General features: G+C 38.4%; 1 protein-coding gene across 1 annotated transcript in view; it reads left to right on the forward strand.

Annotated features, from left to right (window-relative positions):
- The window catches only part of LGR5 (leucine rich repeat containing G protein-coupled receptor 5), a 90,171-nt gene that overhangs the window by 53,364 nt on the left and 17,990 nt on the right, over window positions 1-18,817 (forward strand). Inside the window, exons 5-8 of the mRNA XM_039571481.1 lie at window positions 10,708-10,923; window positions 13,266-13,337; window positions 15,702-15,770; window positions 18,019-18,090. Of these exons, the coding sequence (XP_039427415.1) occupies window positions 10,708-10,923; window positions 13,266-13,337; window positions 15,702-15,770; window positions 18,019-18,090 (429 nt within the window). The remainder of the gene's footprint in view (window positions 1-10,707; window positions 10,924-13,265; window positions 13,338-15,701; window positions 15,771-18,018; window positions 18,091-18,817) is intronic.

The raw sequence follows: 18,817 nt of genomic DNA on the forward strand, positions 1-18,817 counted from the left end.
ACACTGGCAGCTTCTTTGCAGCGTTATAGACTGGTTCAGCATCTGAGAAGACACTCCTTGGCCTGCAATGCTTTCTGTCACGAACATGGTTTCTTGTTAGTATTCTTTACCAGGGAAGAGACAGAATCCCAAATTACTCCCTTCTTTTTTTTTTTCATTTGGTGTAATTTTTTCTTTTTAAGCAGTATGGAAAACACTAATAACTCATGAAACAAAGTGTACTAGAGGATGCTTAATTATATTCTGTGCTTCAGGCAGGCCTCTGTATTTATAGTTCTTGACTGTCCATGCTGACTCAGTCCACAAGCTTCAGTTTTAACAGACCTCCTGCCAGAACTGCTAGACCAAGAGTGAAGATTGGCTGTTTTCGTGGTATGAATAAAATTATTTGATGTGCTTCTACCCTGTAAGAATGGTTGTACCAGGTTGTGCTAAAAGCTGACCTAGCCCAGCATCCAACCTGCAACAACAGATGCCAAAGGAAAACTAGAAGGTCCAGCTAAAAGTTTAATACTGCTTTGGTAAACTGTTCCAGCTGCCAGAGATTTGCACTCAGGGAGTCACTGAGTCTATATAGCTAAAGGGTCTTTTTCTATGAGTTTGTACAATTCCCTTTTGAGCCAGTGAAACACTCATGATTTTTTTGTGGCAGCATGTCTGGTGATCCAGCTAGCCTGTGCAGCATGGTGAGGTACCTCCTGATATTTACTTGGAACTCCTCACCACATTTGATGTACTCTGCAGCATCAGAAGAAAGTGGAAGCAGCAGTTCCGTATTCATGTACACCAGATTTATATACTGCTCTTTTATCTCCATTAGTCAATTTTTCAGATGTAGTCTGTTAGGATTGTTTCTCCTGTGGAAGCTATTCCATTCTTCTGGTCATCCTTGTCATGTTACTGAACTTTTTTTCAGTTCTCATGTGTTTGATCTGAGACAAGTGAAGGGGGGATAAGTCTTGCACAGCATGGTTAAAGTGCTTGCTCACCATGGGTTTATAGAGGGCAAAAATGGATGCTTTTTTTTTTCGCTTTCCTACTAATTCAAAACTCTATTTTGTTTAATTTTTTAACCTTTACTGAATGTTGAGCTGTTATTTTCATACGTACTGCAACTGCAGGACCTCTTTCTAGCATGTTAGTAGCTACTCAAGAACTTGTCCTGTAGAGTTGGAATTGCCTTTTCCCTAAGTACCTCTCTTGACACTGATCTATACTGAACTTCATCGGCCATGTTCTTGTTTAGGCAATTTGGTGTCAGGAGTTTCTTCTGCTGCACTTGCAGTTCATATTTGAAACTACAAAGACATTTTTGCTTTCTAAACACATGATGCAGTAAATTGAGTTAGTTTCTGAATTATCCACAAAATTGTATTGTCACATGATACAAAAAAATTACTAAATTTTCTAAAGGATCTACTGATTTTGAATCTGCAGCATAAAATATCTAGACGATTGAAAACAGAGAAGCAGTTCTTTGGTCAGAGATGTCAAAATGTCAGCTGACTCTTCTCTATGCTTTAGTTGCCCACCTTATATTGCCACAGAATTACTCTCAGATAAAATTATTTTCCTAAAACGTTACAAGATCCAAATAGGGAATTCAAGCCAGAAGTTCAAATAGCTTACACAAGAAATGTTGCTACAGTGTGCACTGATCACCAACATCATAGGTAAAAGTCTAACAATGACAAGGATAGAATGAGCATCTGTACCGATCTGGTTAGAGTAAAGGTGTGTTGGTTGAAAAATGTGCTATGTTGAATATACTGTTCTTTTTTGTGTAGGTAAAGAAGTTCCACCAGAAGGTTAACATATTTTGCATACATTTTGTTCAGCTGCAATCTGAAGACCAAAATTAATGAAATTCATTTATTTTCAGAAAAATCATGTCATCTGTGTATAACTTAGCACTACACAGATACACATTGTACTGTAATAGCTCCCATATTCTTATGTCTGTCTTGAACTACATGTACCTCCTTAATACACAAAGCATTTGTTAAGGTTTCTAAAGGTGAAGCAGCCCTAAGAATTAATTATCTTATAATTGTTATTTGGTCAGTGCCTTTTTTCTTTATTGACCAGACACAGACAGAAATATCTCAGCCATATGCTTTTGAGGTTACAGTTCTTTCCTTTGATCTTTGAAAAAGTCATGAGAAAATGCTGATCTAGTGACTATATTAGATTTTCTTTCTACTAAACAAATAAAAAAAATCTTGCTGAGATCACATCACTCTATACACATTCTGGACCAAAACATGATAAGCCAAGCCAACAAGAGTTCCTTTGTTGCTCTGAAAGAGATTGTTGAATTTTCAGTACAGTTTCTAAACAAAATGACAGTCTCACTCCGTCTTTGTTGCAAATATTTTTTTTCCTTGGGTGAAGTTGAAGAAGTAAACCAGAGTTTGTGCAGTCCATGTAAAGGACTGAATTAAAACAGAGGGAGAATAGGAATGGTCAGTAGAAACCTTTAGACAGCTGTCTAGCAGACCTAAGATGGAATGATATGGGTTTGTACTATCACCTGATCACTGGTAAAAGAGACTTCTTTGAGAAAAAGAAAACTATTATTCTTTTGTTTGCTTAAAAGGGGCTGTGCCTGTCAGATAAAGGTGTGCACAGATTCAGTTTCTTGTTTCGTATAGTCTAGGAATTTTCTGTTCACAAGGTTGTTTTGCATTGGTTTCTGATTTACAATAGGAATTATTTCTTGAAGCCTTTGAAATAGCAGGAGTCTTTTCAAGAGTGTAATTAAGAGGTTAAAAGCCTTCTCAAAAGCAGTTTCTATAAGATAACAACTTCTTCTATTTATTATGTTTAGGTCTGCAGGTGGCATGATTTCTCAAAGCCTCATTAACCCTTTGCTTTAGGTTAGCATATATGTGGGGGAAAAAAAGCTGGTGACAGGACTCAGATCTCTGCCTTTTGTGGTTTTACTCAAGAAAGGCAGTCATGCAAAGGAGCAAACCATAGCAGCTGCCTTGATACCTTAATCAATGTGAAGAGGATTATGTTAAAATTGTTTTTATAGAAGTATCCATATATAATTGTGCATGCGTACACAATATATACATACGCACACTCTAATATTCCATGTTCACTCATAATGCAAATTCCTCACAAATTTTTGCATCCAGGGTATTTCTGGATGATATGCTCTTGCTATTATCTCGTTCCAGGCTAAAAAATTACAGTAAAGCTGTCAGTATTAATAGAACCGTTAATTGATGTTAAATGGACTGTGGTACAGAGAACAAGAACTGATGTATTGCAGGAACAAGCAACAATTTATTCCACTTTATTGTCCAAGTTGTATTATTGCCAGTATGCAGAATGGTATGATAAGTTTGAGTGACAAATATTCATAAATTTCTTAAGGCTTGACCTACCTCTAGAACAAATCAGTCTTCTTCAGACAGCAGATATTATTCAATACTTACTATAAAATGAGAAATAGGCACAAAAGTTAACCAAAAACGTGTAAGATTTGTGAATTTCACCTTTGACAGGAAAAATCTGAGAAAATTTTAACAAATGAATGACAATTTTTTTCTGTCACTGAAGCAAAAAAAATAAGATTGAACAATGTTAAAATATTCTACAATTTTATAAAAGTCTTCGTAGTTTAATAGTCAAAACCAGGAATGTGCTGCTTTGATTAATAAATGCGTTCAGCTACCAGAGCTTGGACAATGTTAGCGTAGGACTCAAGTTCCCTTGGTGGCAGGAGGAGTAAGGAAGTTACCGGCACATGTTGATTTTGAGATGTGGTTTTGAGCAGAAGGGTGTCTGTATTATTGTGTAGGCTATAATTTTCCTCTGAAATCTAGTGTGAGCACAAATTATCCAGATTATTAGTCCTAACAATTCAAATTGATTGAAAGGGAGGAACACACAGTCTCTGATGTGTCACAACTCAGTATTTGGCAGCAGGGTTCAAAGAGTCACTCGAATGCTCTCATCCCTATTAGTCACCTTAAGCAAATGTATTTCTTTACAACAGACTGTAAGTAGGAAATCTCTGGATTTTGTGTTTCCCACATCACCAATATCTCCATTCTGTGTTTAAATCAAAAAAACTTTTAGTGATTTTTAATATATACGTATAGTTCAAAAACTTTTTATGTATGAATATTGATTTGTTTTTCAAGTGTCACTTTTAATGAGCAGCTTATTTTCTGTCAAACTTTTTTCATTTAATGCATGTATTTGTTTAAATAGGTATCTTTGTTTCTCTAGTGTAATCATCTTGTTTTTAATTACACCCCTTATACACCAGAATTGACATATAATTTCAGTATTTTTGAAGAATCAGGGACAGGTCAAAAACTGGCAATGACATATCAATAATATTTTTACTTTTTTCCTGAACATATTAATATATATATTATATTACTAGCCACTGAAAAGTTGCAAATCTCCATTTGCAAATATTGCTAAAAAAAGGAGGAAAGGGTAATTGGCATTGCAGATGGAAAAGCAAAGCTTCTGCTATTCTTTTACTGGAACTATTGTAACACCACCCTTTGCAGTGAATAGTACAGATGAAACTTCATTCCCTGTTTATTTTCTTGTTTAGACATCATTGTTAATAAGCAGCTCTTACTGCTGCATTGTCACACACAGAAGTAGTCAAAATTAAGAACAGGTTGGATTCTTAATCTGTCTCACTGCCCATGTCAAACCAGTCATGAAGGACATTTAAATGCAAGCATTATTTACTGTATCACCTGCTCTCATTCCTGTGATATTTAAAGAACTTCTACTTTAATAGCAAAGACAGGGGAGAATGCAATATAGCCCATTTTCCAAAGCACTTTAAACAGTTGACAGAGGGAAAAAATAAACCCATCTTTTCTCCCTTAACAACTTGCAAAGTTTCAATCTAGTTAAGCAAATTAATTGGACTTTACAAGTAACAGCAAAGTAGTATCAATGAAATTTTTTAGAATTTTTCAACATAATTTGTAGGTTTCTTAAATTTTATTTATAAAATATTTCAGTATTTATAGACCACCTGATGGTGACACAAGGTTTTACACTAAATATTATCTAGAATTCATCTCAGATGTTCTCAGTAGTTGCTTGGCTGGAACAGGTCAGCAAATGGATTTTTCATTGGCCCCCTACTCCCCCAAATATTTGACATTTCAAGGGAAGTTTCCATGCTTGGCCTAAAAAGGAATGGGACTTTGAGGGCACATGGTTCTGAAGTGCTTCCAGTTCAGGCTTGAAATTAAAAAGCCACTTTTCTTTTTCCCCCAGAAATGTTAACTTTGAACAATTATTTTCCAATTTGATGCTTCTGTTAATAATCCTGATTTTTAGTTGAAAGACCAAACAACTTTGATGAAATTACATTCTCTCCAGAGAATTGTTTTCATGAAAAGACAGGAACCTTAGTTGTGGTTTTCCATGTCACACCCATGATAATGAAGGCTACAGAAGGTATTATCCTTCTTAAGAAAGCTGGTACCTCAACAGGTACCCACAAACTCCCAGAGGAGGAGTTTCCCACATTTTAAATTGAGGTTGTTTGTACCCATGCAGATGTCTGTACACATACACAAAGACGTCTCAAAAGTCGCTGTTGCAGTCTCCTTGTTCTATTGCACACCTTCACCATCTGAGCTGCTACAGCCCCAGGGCACTGGGCAACAGAAGAGTGACTGAAACATCAAGCAGTAGTACAGTATCAGACCACCCCTCTCTGTCACAGATATTTTTCTGGATTGATAACCAAGGGGAGGAAAGTAGAGGTGCAAGGTTCCCTAAAATGCATTTGCTACTATTTTTTTTATGTGCCTAACTCAACCAGCCAGTTGCTCTCAAAGGGGGGTGCAAAGAGACTGTATTAGATTAGCAATTCCAGGCCACCAGGTGATGTTTTCTTTCATCCAGTAGAAGGTACTAGGCATCTGACTTTTTCCTGTCTTATGAGTAACCTCAAAAGAGGAGGGATTTATCTCATCTCTAACACAGACAAATTTCTCAACCTCAGAACTGCTAGCCAGAAATCATTCTGCATGGCTGAAGCCCACCAGAGCGTACAGCACATCTGGGAGGCCAAGAAGCTGCTGTTGGAGTGTTTGGCAGTATTTGGCAGTATTTGGCAGTGTTTTACAGCAGATTTCCAGTCAGGTCCTGGGGGCCATGCAGTGACACGCTGCGGTGATCGCACCCAGCCGAGCACAGCAGGCAGTGCTTCAGAGCGCTCCCGGGCTCTGGCCACGGCCGCCCGCCCAGCTGCGCTATTGGCAGAGTCCTTGGCACACGTTTGACCCATGCCAAATTCCCCTGAACTGGGAAATGTATTCCTGGGGTTCATCTGGTAAATCACATGCCCCTGGGACTGTCTCCAGCAGGTGACACCTTGCTTGGGAGGCTAGGAGAGGTCACTTGGAGCCAGTTGGATGAGGACCTGTGAGTGTTCCCAGACACACCAAACATGCCTGCCTAGCTGTGGGGTCATGATGTGAGTCTGCAGCCAGACTCCTGGGAGAACCCAACAACTCCAGCTAGTCCCCACTTTTTCCCAGTTGTGGGGATTGAAAGTACCCAGTATCAGAGCCAATCTTTGTATAAACCCAGCAGTGCTGTTGGCTTCTTGTCTGTATGTAGTGGGCTAGCATCCATCATCTTGAATGCAGGTTTAACAAAACCCCTGAGCAGCACATCTGGATGTGAAGAGAAACACTACAGATTGAAACTCCCATGGCTGCAGAAACCTCCTCATGTTAAACAGAGCACTGGGACAGAAACAAATGCTCCTAAACTGTGACTTGTGATTTGTCTTTTTTGGTCTTCTTGTTGCCATACAGGATTCTTTGTATCAATACTGTAAAAGTGAGATGTGAGAACTGCTGGGCTGGTGTGTTGTAATTAAGCTTTTTACAATAGTCCTAGCGTTTTCCCCTGTGGACTGAAGGGGATATCCTGCATAAAAGACCAGGTTTGAAAAACATGGCTTACAATAGCCAGCAATATTTTCATTACATTCACTTTTCAGAGCTAGTTTAGATGTCACTTGCCATTACTTAAATGAGACTTCAGTTAACCCTATGTGAACAAACCTTTAAGAGGGTCTGTGTGCTCACACACTAACAAAGATGGTGGGCTGTAAGTGACCCTCTCCTGCCCTTTATGCCCTCCCCAGACAGGCCCTGTCCACAACCCCTGTCCATCAGTGCTCCATACTTCGTGGAGAGACTTGACTGAGGCTCCCTGAATGACAGAGCTGAGTCAGGAGAAGAGGAAGGTGATAAGAGAGGGAGCAGTGCACAGCTTCTTTAATCCACCATGTCTAAAATCAGTCCTCCTGTGCTCCCACTTCTCTGCCTCCCCTACCTGTTACGTACAGTCCTTTGGTTTTACCTGTCCTACTTTCAACATCAGAAGAAACATTTTATCCTTGGCTTCTCTATCCATCTTTGTGGCTTCCCTCCTCTCCAGACCTTTCATATTCTGGCCCTCGTCCATCCAAGATGAGGCAATCCATGTAATAACTGTTTATTTCAGAGGGAAAAACAACCTGGGAGAAATCTCCTTCCTGATCCCATATCTAGCATTTGATTTAAACCTGAATGAATGAGCAAGGCACTCCAACAAGACATTAAGGAATTTCTTGGTCTTGAGATACACCCAGGTTGTAGCTGTTTTTGAGAGAAGATACCAAAAAGGGGCGGGGGGGGGGGGGGAAGTACATATATATTCCCTTAGAAACCTACTACTGGCATGAAACTTAGATCCATTCATAATAAATTGATTAAAAAATGCAAATCAAATCTTTTTCAAACATCTCCCTTCGTCTGTACCAGTAAACGAGTCCAGTTTTCATTCTACATTAACAATATCTTTTCACGATTTGTGCACATGGTCGTAGTATTCACAGCGTGTCACAGGAAGCTCTAGTGGGTTACAGTCCACACAGCTCAAGCATTTGCTTTGAAAGGTTTAGACATTTTAAGTGTGCTCATGGTGAATTTCATAGTGGCTGCTTTATTTACATGCTGCCTATCAGAAGAGATCAAGTATTTCTGTTTCCCTAAATTAGCCCTCTCTGGAATATAATAGCAGCTTTCAAACTCACCACATGTTATCTATATATATTTTCAGTTATAAATAGGGTCATGTGTGTGAGTTAATGGGTTTAGTTCTGAAAGTGCCAAAACTTTGATCAACAGATGTAAAACAATTGGCTGGAAAGGGTGATTTTGATCAGTGTTTTATACATCAGTGTGCATTACCTGCAGTATGACAGGAAATATAACCACTACTGAAACCTTTTAATATCTGCAAGAGAGAAAACGGTGCTTGGAAATTTAAAAAAGATTAGATAACAAAAGAGCACTTGAGGCAGTGCACTTCTACTACTACTTGCAGGATACGTAATCCAGTTACAGAACCTGAAGCACAAATCATTGCAGCTTTTTTGTTTCTTCCAAGCTTTATTTAAACAATAATTCAACTATCTAGAATTTCATTTACAGTACAACAGTTCTATTTTTCTTTCTGTTCTGTGTGTTTTGTTTACATAGCCAGTGGTGGGTTTATATTTGGAAACTTCAGCTACTAAAAAAAAAAATCAGTCCCTTCATTTGCTACAAAATATTGGTAACATAAAATTCCTGGTCTCACTGACGACAGCAGAAATACTGCCATTTCAGCCACAGGGTCACATACAAACAAGTGACTGTTGGCTTCTCCACACAGCCAGGCATCCTGTGAGTAACTCCTGTGGAGTCAGTGGGGACATCAGGGCTGCACAGGCAGGCTTCCTATTGAACAAGATGTTGACTGCAGTACTGCAACACATGTAGTTTGAATAAAGCCTCCATTCTTTAATCAGTGAAACTGTCAAACTAAGGCAACTGTAACTTCTTTGTTTACATACCAGCATCACCCAGGGAAGAAATTTACTTCTGACTGAACACAAAGAAACCTCATCTACTCATTAAAATTATACCTTATTTGAAAACACAGGCATAACATGGTTGTTGCCTGGGGAAAGGGGGAGGAACAACATGAGTATTTCTAAACATTTCCAGCCTTACCCATTTGTTGACAGACCATTGAGTTATTTTGGAAGCTCTGTCTCTGCTGCCTGACATGTCAGTTATTATACTGAAAATTTAATTGTACAAGGGCTTTGACACTGAACCTTATAAATTTGTTCCAACTGACCTTGTCTCAGTTATTTGCCAGCCTGGCACGAAGCCTTAGCAGTCATTATTTGTTCTCATGCAGTAGGTAGGGCCAGCGTGGAACAGGAGATAGAATGGACCTGACATTTTACACGACTGTAAATGAGGAAGCAGCTTTAAATAAAGAGATTAGTATGCCCACCACAAAGAGTATTGCATTTCTCTCAAACAGACCAAATTTAGGTTGTACAGAACTACTTCTTTGTACCCTGGGTGCGGCTGTTTGTTCTGTAGTGTTTTCAAACATTTATTTAAATTTATTTCTGTTTTAGCATTCACTTAATTATTCCTCTCTACACATTTCATGAAAATTTTTAGAGCACAGCTTTCATGTTATGGAAAAGGTACAAGTCACTGCAACACATTAAAAGCAGAAAAAGTGTATCGGGGCCCATATGCCCAACTGGATATTTCACGAAGTTTCAGAAATCTGAAGTGCACTTTTAAATCTTTCCCTGAAAGAATCACAATGAAAAAGCAAAACACAGCAAAAGCAAAAGCCAGTGAATAAATGGCATTATATTTGAAGCACCACATCTGAAAAAGTTTCAGCAGATTTAATCCTTACTTACCCAAGTGTGAGAACAAAGCATCACCTGCAGATTCTGCAAAGGTACAGCGTGCAGTTGAGCTCCCTCTGTTGGCTCTGCAGCAGCTAAAGTGCATTCAGTAACTTCTTTCTCAACACAAATAAATCACATTGGCAACACTAATCTCTAATGTAAAAAACATTATGTTCCACTACTAAAAAATGTGAACTTCAGTTCTCATTAGAATCATTAGAATAAACAATATTTGCGCTGGAACGGGCTCCCCAGTGAAGTGTTCACTGCAGCAAGCCTGACCAAGTTCAAGAAGCGTTTGGACAGTGCTCTCGGGCACATGGAGTCACTCTTGGGAGCAGTCCTGTGCAGGGCCAGGAGCAGGACTCAATGATCCTTGTGGGTCCCTTCCAACACAGCTTATTCTGTGATTCTGTAACTCTGTAATATTTACGAAAAGGTAAAGCAGGAACTTCCAGAGACTCAGAAGTGAGTTCTATTTATGGGTCTTGGAATGGGTGTTTAGCATATAGAAATCCAAATTATCTTGCAGCTCAGTGATTTATAGGTTCTGAAAGAGAATCTCTGGATGAGTTTCTTGCACTTTTTTGTTCCATACATTCAAACAGTTGGGAAGGGAAACAAAGTCATACCCAGTGTTTAGAGAGACTGCTCAAAAATTATCAGTGTGTGCTCTCTGTGAGTTGATGGCCCCAAAGGAGAGGTGTCTGTGCAGACCCAGCTGAAAAGCAGACATGTAAACATGATTCAAGATCTCAGTGGTGAGGCTGCAAGCAAGATGGAAATGTAGAATCTCCAGGAAATGAAAACTGGAAGTGGCAACCCATGTCCATCCTTTGGGGTTATGTTTATGGTGATAACTTCTGATAGCCATTGTGCAAAGCTGCTGTTCTTTTCTTGAAGTCAGTTTTCTCTGTTTCTTTTTCTCCTAGACGTCTGGATGCCAACCACATCAACTATGTACCCCCCAACTGCTTCAATGGCTTGGTCTCCCTTAGACACCTGTGGCTAGACGATAATTCCTTGACAGAAATTCCTGTCCAAGCTTTTAGGAGTTTACCAGCACTTCAGGCAATGACATTGGCACTGAATAAAATTCATTACATACCAGACTATGCTTTTGGAAACCTCTCCAGTTTGGTAGTTCTGTAAGTTTTATTGATTGCTTTTTAAACACAATGTGTTTTTGCAGGGCTTGGCCTCTTGGAGAAACAGATTTTATTGCACCTTCCTACAGTTTGACTAACATTTGCTAAACCACTTGTTTTGATCTAGCTCAAAATTTTCCATCTTAATAAAAAAATATTCAAGGGAATTAAAAAATCACCTTATCTGGTCAGCAAAACAAATAGGAAGGGATGAATTGTGTGCTCTCTAAGATTGAATGAGGGAAGATTAGAAACAGGAAATGAACGGAAATCTTTCTGGGGGACGTGGAAAGAATGCCATCCAGTAGAAAAAATATGCATTTCCCTTCATAGAAAGTCTATGTAGTTTTGTATTTGGTTATGTTTGCATACCGGTTCAACTAACTGAAACATGCACAGCTGGCACCAAAATCTGGAAGGTATACTATGAAGCACATGGTTTCAGCTTTTTATCTTCTGGGAATGTACCAAGTGGAAAAAATCTAGACTGGCTGGAGAAGTAACTTCAGGATGCTTTGGAAAATGTTAGCATTATTAAAGAGAGAATTATATATTTGAGGTTTACAGGCTGTCAGAAACCATAGTCTTATGTAAGACACTTAACATGTTTTAGCATACTCTAGCCCTAGTGTAAGCACTGAACCAGGCACACATCAGGGTTCTTTATTGACAGTTATAGTCACTGTCTTTGCTTACATGGGGCCCCAAAAATGGGGGTTAACAGCTGACTTGTGCTGCAAAACCTTTGCCTTCTCTTTACATTAAGTATCAACCCATTCAAGTTAAAGAATGGATGGACTTGTCATTTGATTGACCTTCTAGGCTTATGTCAACAATGGAAAAGACAAAGGCTGTCTTGAACATTGTTCTCTAGATCCCCACCAGAAATGCAGTGGTAAGAGGACAGTTAAGAAATGCAGGAGAAAATAATTTCCTTTCATGCCATGCTTGCTTCTGCTCAGTTAGGTTTCTTTATTTGAGGTCTGCCTTGCTTATTTCTAATCTTCTGGGCTTTATAGTGATTAATAATTGAATCATTCCTCATGACCTGCAACATCTGATCTTTTTGGCTCATCAAAATCTTTGTGTGTGGTTCCACTTTCACTGGGTTGCTGCTCTATACAGTCTGGCAAATTTTCAACACAGTGCAAAAGTGCATGGTCAATTGGAGCAGGTTAAAATCTTTATAATTAAAGATCCAAATGGAATTTGAAAATGCACTCTTCATACTAACTAAAGCATTAAAGGTCAGAGTAATCATTAAAAATAGAGTTGATTAGGTTTCTTCCTAGGGAAGGAAAACCCCACAGAACATTTTCATTTTGCTGTCAGAATCCCTGCCTTTGCTGGACAGGTAGACTCGATTTCTGTAGGTTCTGCAGAGCAGTCAGAGAGCCTCTGATCTTTAACAATATTTTCAGAGTAGAATGAAATATTTAAGGGGCCTGGCAGCCACTCATTCACAGCCTTTCTTTTCTCTTAAAGCTACTCCCTTGGTTTCCCTCCACTATAGGTGTAGGATTTTGAGGACAAAATAAAAGGAAAAATCTGGGAAGAAGGCATACTTTTTAAATTAAATGACCTGAAGTGGCTACAAGTTGAATCTACTCACATTAATGAGCTTTACTCAGAGTGTTTTTTCCATGTCAGTCTAAAAGACAAAAACGGGCAGAATTCAGAGTCGTGGGGAGTGAGGGGGCAGAATTGGTTAAAATATATAAAATTACTTTCAATTGCTAAATATTTTAGGAAGCCATTACTAATTTTTATAATTTCAAAGAAAGGCAAGTTACAGTGCTTCTAAGATCACTTAGTTTACTCATCATGGGGAAGCTACAACTTTTTGTGTTACGGCTTTTTGTCTTTTTGCATTCTGCACACCTAATGCTCCTTACCTGTCTGCTGTGTTATCCACCTCCTCTATGGCTGCTCTTTTGGGCCATACCCTTAACACCCCCTAAATATACATCTTCCAAATATACACCTCACACCCCACACATGGTTTTTAAGACATGTTAATTAACTAATTAGCTATCATTGAATATGTCTACTCATTATGCAAACCCCAGCCTGGAACTCCAGGGTATAACACTTTTGAACTATCTAGGTGGTTTTAAAACAGATCCCCTCTGTGAAACCAAATCGAAGGGTGGAGAGGTATTGGGAGAAAGGGTGGAGGGTGGTAGAGGTGCCTTCTATACATGCTCTTGCAAAAGCATGATTGCATATAATCAATGCATGCCTGAAAATAAGTTTCTTTTGATTTAACCATCAAAATGTTTTGCTTTAGTCCACTTTGTGCAGTGTGCTTTCCTGACTGCGTACTTAATGTTCCCCTGCAGACATCTCCATAACAATAGAATCTATTCCCTGGGAAAGAAATGCTTTGATGGGCTCCACAGCCTAGAGACATTGTGAGTTGACCTCTTATTTGTTTCTTCTTTTTTAGAGTGTTTTCATTAATATTCTGAAAGAATAAAAATAGCCCAAAAGCCAAATGCAGGGTTTGGCTTGCCTAATCGCTACAGGATCTAAGTGATAGTTCACAATGACTCTATGTACTAAATCCTATTTTTGACTATAAAATTAGTTTGCCTTTTTAATAAGCATTGTTAATTGATAAATTGTTTGAAAGACAGTTTTCAACTGTGTTGAGCATTGAAAAAGAAGTGACTATTCATGAACTTACGATTGCCTAGTTTAGTACTATTTGTCTTGTTCAATCAATAAAGCAAATAGCGAGATTGGGAAATTGTCACAGTGAAAAGCTTTAACGTTAAGAAACTCTTATCATAGAGGAGAGTTATAAAATTAGATGGGTTTATTTTTTTATACCTGGAAAAAGCAAAAGTTCTAGGTAGTCAAATTATGCATGTGCTTTACAAGTGAGAGAAGAGAAATGTTTCAGTTGTATACAAGTTTTTGTCTTTAGAGAGCTCTGATAAAGAATAGCGCTGGTAAAGACTGAAACTTCCTCAAGTTTTTGCTGTAATTCTTTTTAGACCAATTCAGAATTTCTTGAGTTTTCTAGCAAAAAATATTCTCCATAAAATGCCGAACAGGAACGCAGTGTTGATGGTTAGCAGAAAGTATTTTGCTAGAGTTAGTCAAATACAGATGTTGTCTGCTAGAGTCACCCACAGACCCCAGAAATGCTACAGGGACAGTAAAACTTTGCGTGTGCTTCCCCCAGCACCTGCTGCAGTCAGCTGCATCATTTCTAGAGATTTTGGATGTTTTACCCAACCAGGACAGAGGTTAAAAACCCAGTTATGAGAAAAAAATAGTTTCAGACATGGATATTGCTAGTCTAAAAGTGACTATTTGCTTTCTCATCCACAAACCTGTGTACTGAGCACTTTCATCTTTTATTAAGATCAGGAAGCAAGAAGGTTTGGGCTTCTTGGGTTTTTTTATCCCCAGTTTTGATTGCATTGATCCCTTGCCACTGAATTGCAATTTTACAGTTTGGACTTTTAGCAGTCTGTGAGTTGAGGGGAAGTCCCTTAGTGTAGCACCGGAAAGGGGGACAGGAAAGGAAGAAGGAAAATTTAATGGTTTGGTTTGTTTATTTAAGTGATATTCACATGGCACTTGGTCACAAATGGGGAAAAACAGAACAATGGAATAAATAATTGCAAGCCCAGTCCCAGCCACCTGGCATGAGCAAGATGAAAATACAGAGGACAGTCACAAACCTGGGAATGAATGTAGGTGCAGCCATTTCCCTGCAACAGGACAGTGTAGCACTTGCCTCAAGCACAGTAATTGCATAATGTATAGACCAGTTCCCAGATAGTCTCAAGATAATCTGAAGAGATCTTGGTGTAAATGACGGACGCCAGCTTTAAGATCATTTGTTTGCATTGAGGCGTAGGTCTGGAAATCACATATCACTGGAGGGCAAAACCAAACCGTACATGCCTGTAATCTCTTCTTGTCAATAAGCAGGAGAGATTTACAAGCAGGAAGGAAAGCCTTGTTGAGTTCAGACAGCAGTTTCCTGCCTGCATTACTTCAGCCTGATACTATTTCAATTTCAATCTATTGTAAACTGTGGCTTGGGTTTTGCCTGTTTAAAAAGACTTTTGCACCAGTTTTTCAGACTGTTTTCCTCACAAAGCATTGCCAGAGAGCACCACAGTAAACTGGCATACCTCAGTTTTAGTTTCAGCCATCTCCTAAATGCTAAAGGATACACATGTCATGCTGAGGGCAGAAGTAGGATTATAATCCATTCAGCCTACCAGAATAAAATCTAATTTCTGCTGCAGGATGAGCACTTGTTAAAGCAGAGGTCACTACCTTTTTACAATTCGTGTGGTTAGAAGTATTCTCTTGACTATTGACAAGTCTTAACAATTCAGTTAGAAATCTTTATAGAGAGATGTATTAGGCATGTAAAGCACAGCTCACCAAAGTAATTGAATATTCTTTTGAAAGACTTTTTCCCTATTAATACTTTAATGTAATGAAAAGTTTGGGCAATTTATAAAACAGAAAATCCCTTAGTAGTACTTGAATTCACGTACATTGTCTTTATTACAGAATAGCTAAAATGTGACTAAAAATAGAATGCTGATAAAAAACAGGAATGATAATGTGCTCTAAAATAAAGGTTTTTGGAAAATATCCATACGCTTTTGAGGATTTCCTGTCTTTTTGCTGTATGTATTTACTCAATGCACAGAAGATGATAGTTCATTACAAATGCCAACAATGCTATGTTATCTGTTATGCAGTGCATAACCGAAATAATAAAATTTATTTTTACGCAGAGATTTAAATTACAACGGTCTGGACGAGTTCCCCACTGCTATCAGGACACTAACAAACCTAAAAGAACTGTAAGTACAGAGCTCATATTAGGAAGAAGGATGTTTTGTCTAGTATGTGATTTTTTTTTTAATGCTGGTGATTTTATCAGCAATCCTTAAAAACTGATATCCTAGGAAAAACTAATAAACATGCCAACATACATAAAAAATAATTTTCAATGTTCAACTTAGACCATTCAAGTTCTGACAACTTTTATTTTTATACTGCCTTGTGCAGCAGGTTTTTTCCAGGCACTTCCTCTTTGGAATTCAATAAATAATAAACACAATTAATTCACTTTTAGTGCCAAACATAACAGTTAGATTTTGCAAACAATCCAATAGTCTTCTAGCTAAGAAGGCATGGCATCCTTATTAAACCAGTCCGTCAGGTTTAATTAAATTTTACTAACTTCCCTCCCTCATTTCCATTAAATTAAAGCAATTTCTTTTCAATATGTATAGTCACTTCTTTGTAATGTTGTGAATAAAACACTTTTGTATGCGCAGGTATAGTGTGCATTAAGAAAATCAACAATTAAATGAAATTAATCAAATTTATTTTGAAAAACAGTTGAGTTATTAAAAATAAAAAGTAATTAAATCATATTTATACATCATACACATAATGTATACATCAGTGCATGTTTTCAGAATTCTTTCCATTTGACTAATTTACCAAGTTAGTGGTACTATCAGCATAGATTTTTGACAAAAATAAGTAATCACATACTAGTTGGACACGGTTGTACTCCTGCTACATCACAAACTGATGTAAAAACCAATTTTAAGTAGCTACCTGAGATTTTTTCCAGAGCAGGGACCCCTGGCCACTGTGGACTCCTGCTCAGCACCTCCAGTGTTGCCAGAATGCAGCTCTGGAAGCGGCAGAGGGACTGTGAGTCTCTCAGCCCAAACGTTCTCAACTGCTGTTTATGCCATAAAGTAATTGATGTGAAATCCAGTGACCTCAAGGGATTGCCTTTTCGATGACCTCTGGAGTCAGTAGCCACAAATGGATAACTCAGTTTGCGGCAAATGCGCTTGGTCCAGCAAAGTGCCTGATGTGCCTGAGGTTGCATGCTGGCCCCCACAGGATTTCACCTCCAAGGATCAAACTGTTCCACCCACGCTCCTATGTGCAAGAAACATTTGGGGGCTGAAATTGCAACCTGACATCCCAAATCCAGCACAGATCATGAAACCATGTGGTTCCGTGCTTTGTGTGGGCCCTGGGAGCTGATCTTGTAAGGATGGGATGTCTTCCACAGATCCACATGGGAGCCCAGCCCCACAGAGGCTCAGCTCATTGCAGGGTCACCTTAGTAAGGGTGTTTCTGGGTGGGACCTCATGTCTCTCTCAGAGTTTCTGCCTGGGCTGAAAACACAAACTGCGACCTTTTTGTCCACAGATAGTAGCAGATACTGCTCTCTGAGCTAGTCATGGCATTTCCTTGTTTTTCTGCCTTGCAAGGAATCCCATTCAGAACCAGTCAGTTTGCTGGTTCTACATGAGATGCTGTTACTGCTTAGAGTCTGCATCTACATCTTGTTACTGCATGCAAAGCAAGTAAGGATGTAAAGCCTTGCTCTGTAGCTCAATGCCTAAACAAGTAAAACCAATAATGTGGGACCTGTTCAAGTAATGGCCAAGCGTGCTTGCATCAGTGAACAATTGGAGGCTTAGTAATGCATAAATTTAAGCTGGGAAGCATTCTTCATACCCGACTGAACTAATGGGAGTTTCCCACACAAATCGTCATTGTTCTTTTGAAATCTTAGTTGTTCCTTTTGTTTTTCACAGTGGAGAATTACTCATATGATTGAAATCCAGTAATTAATGATGAGACAAAGATTTGGCTTCCTATCCAGCAAGCAAACTACATTTTGTTTGTGTCCGCATTTAAAATATCTCAACAAGAAGGTGCTTGTGCAGGGATCAACATTACAATATGGTGTATAAATAATTTACTTGATAAACTTGTGCCATCCAGCAAAAGAAGTAGTTGCAGTTTAACAAGCACAGGGGGAAATATATTGTTAGCTACTTAATTATTAATATCTAACTATTAATGTTGTTAGCTCATGTACATGTGTATATTTACATTATATCTATATACATACATGCATATACTCTGAATTTTAAAATGCCATTTTGAAATTTGCTTCATCTGAATGGTTTTGTTCATTTAGAAAAGTGCAGAATTTCAGCAATTTTGCTGCTTTTCTTCTTCTCTTTTTTTTTTCCTTACCATATGATCAATTTTTTCTTTTGTAGGGGATTTCATAGCAATAACATCAAGTCAATACCTGAGCGTGCTTTTGTGGGTAATCCATCACTTATTACAATGTAAGTGATAAGAATATTTTCAATGACTCTTTGTATTAGAGAACATGGAACTAAGTATCATATTTGCAGCTAATTGTCAAATAGCTTCTCTTGTGAGTACACTTTGTAGCACCATGCAAGCCTACAAGCTCATATCTTTCCAGCTTCATGGAAAGAATGGCAGTTCGTGTGCCCTGTTTAAGGGAAACAAGTAGTGGTCTCTGGCTCTGACCTTTTATTCAAATGGTTTCTTCTAAATCTCTTAGCATTACTGGCCATGTAAAAGCTGGTAAAAATTGCTCTTGGTGGACTCTGGACTGAATTCCAATCATCTTACATGAAAATGCACTTAATGGACAACTTCAAATTAAGAAATTGCAAAATAAGTGTGAGAAAAATAATGACTCATCTCGAGTAATATTCTATGAGCAAAAGCAGCATGACTTCAAAAGGGCAAAGGAACCTCTTCCTAATAGGGGAAGTAGTGACTTCTTCATGTGCTATCCTTAAATTTGTCTCAGATCATAGGAAAATTCTGCATATGTGAATTTCTATCTTTGCAAACCTGTGAGGAAGAGGGAATATTTTGTTGACTAGCTTCTGGCTTTAAAACAGGAAGACAGTGACTACTTGAATATTCAAAATGTGAAATGTGGCTGGTGAATATAGATTAGAGGATGAGAAAAGCCCAGAAGTTCACCTCTGCTACAACCAGAGGGGCAGAGTCTGTGATTCATCACAGAGAGTT

Source organism: Corvus cornix, chromosome 1A (genome assembly GCF_000738735.6).
Source record: "Corvus cornix cornix isolate S_Up_H32 chromosome 1A, ASM73873v5, whole genome shotgun sequence".
In the NCBI taxonomy this organism is placed as follows: domain Eukaryota; kingdom Metazoa; phylum Chordata; class Aves; order Passeriformes; family Corvidae; genus Corvus; species Corvus cornix.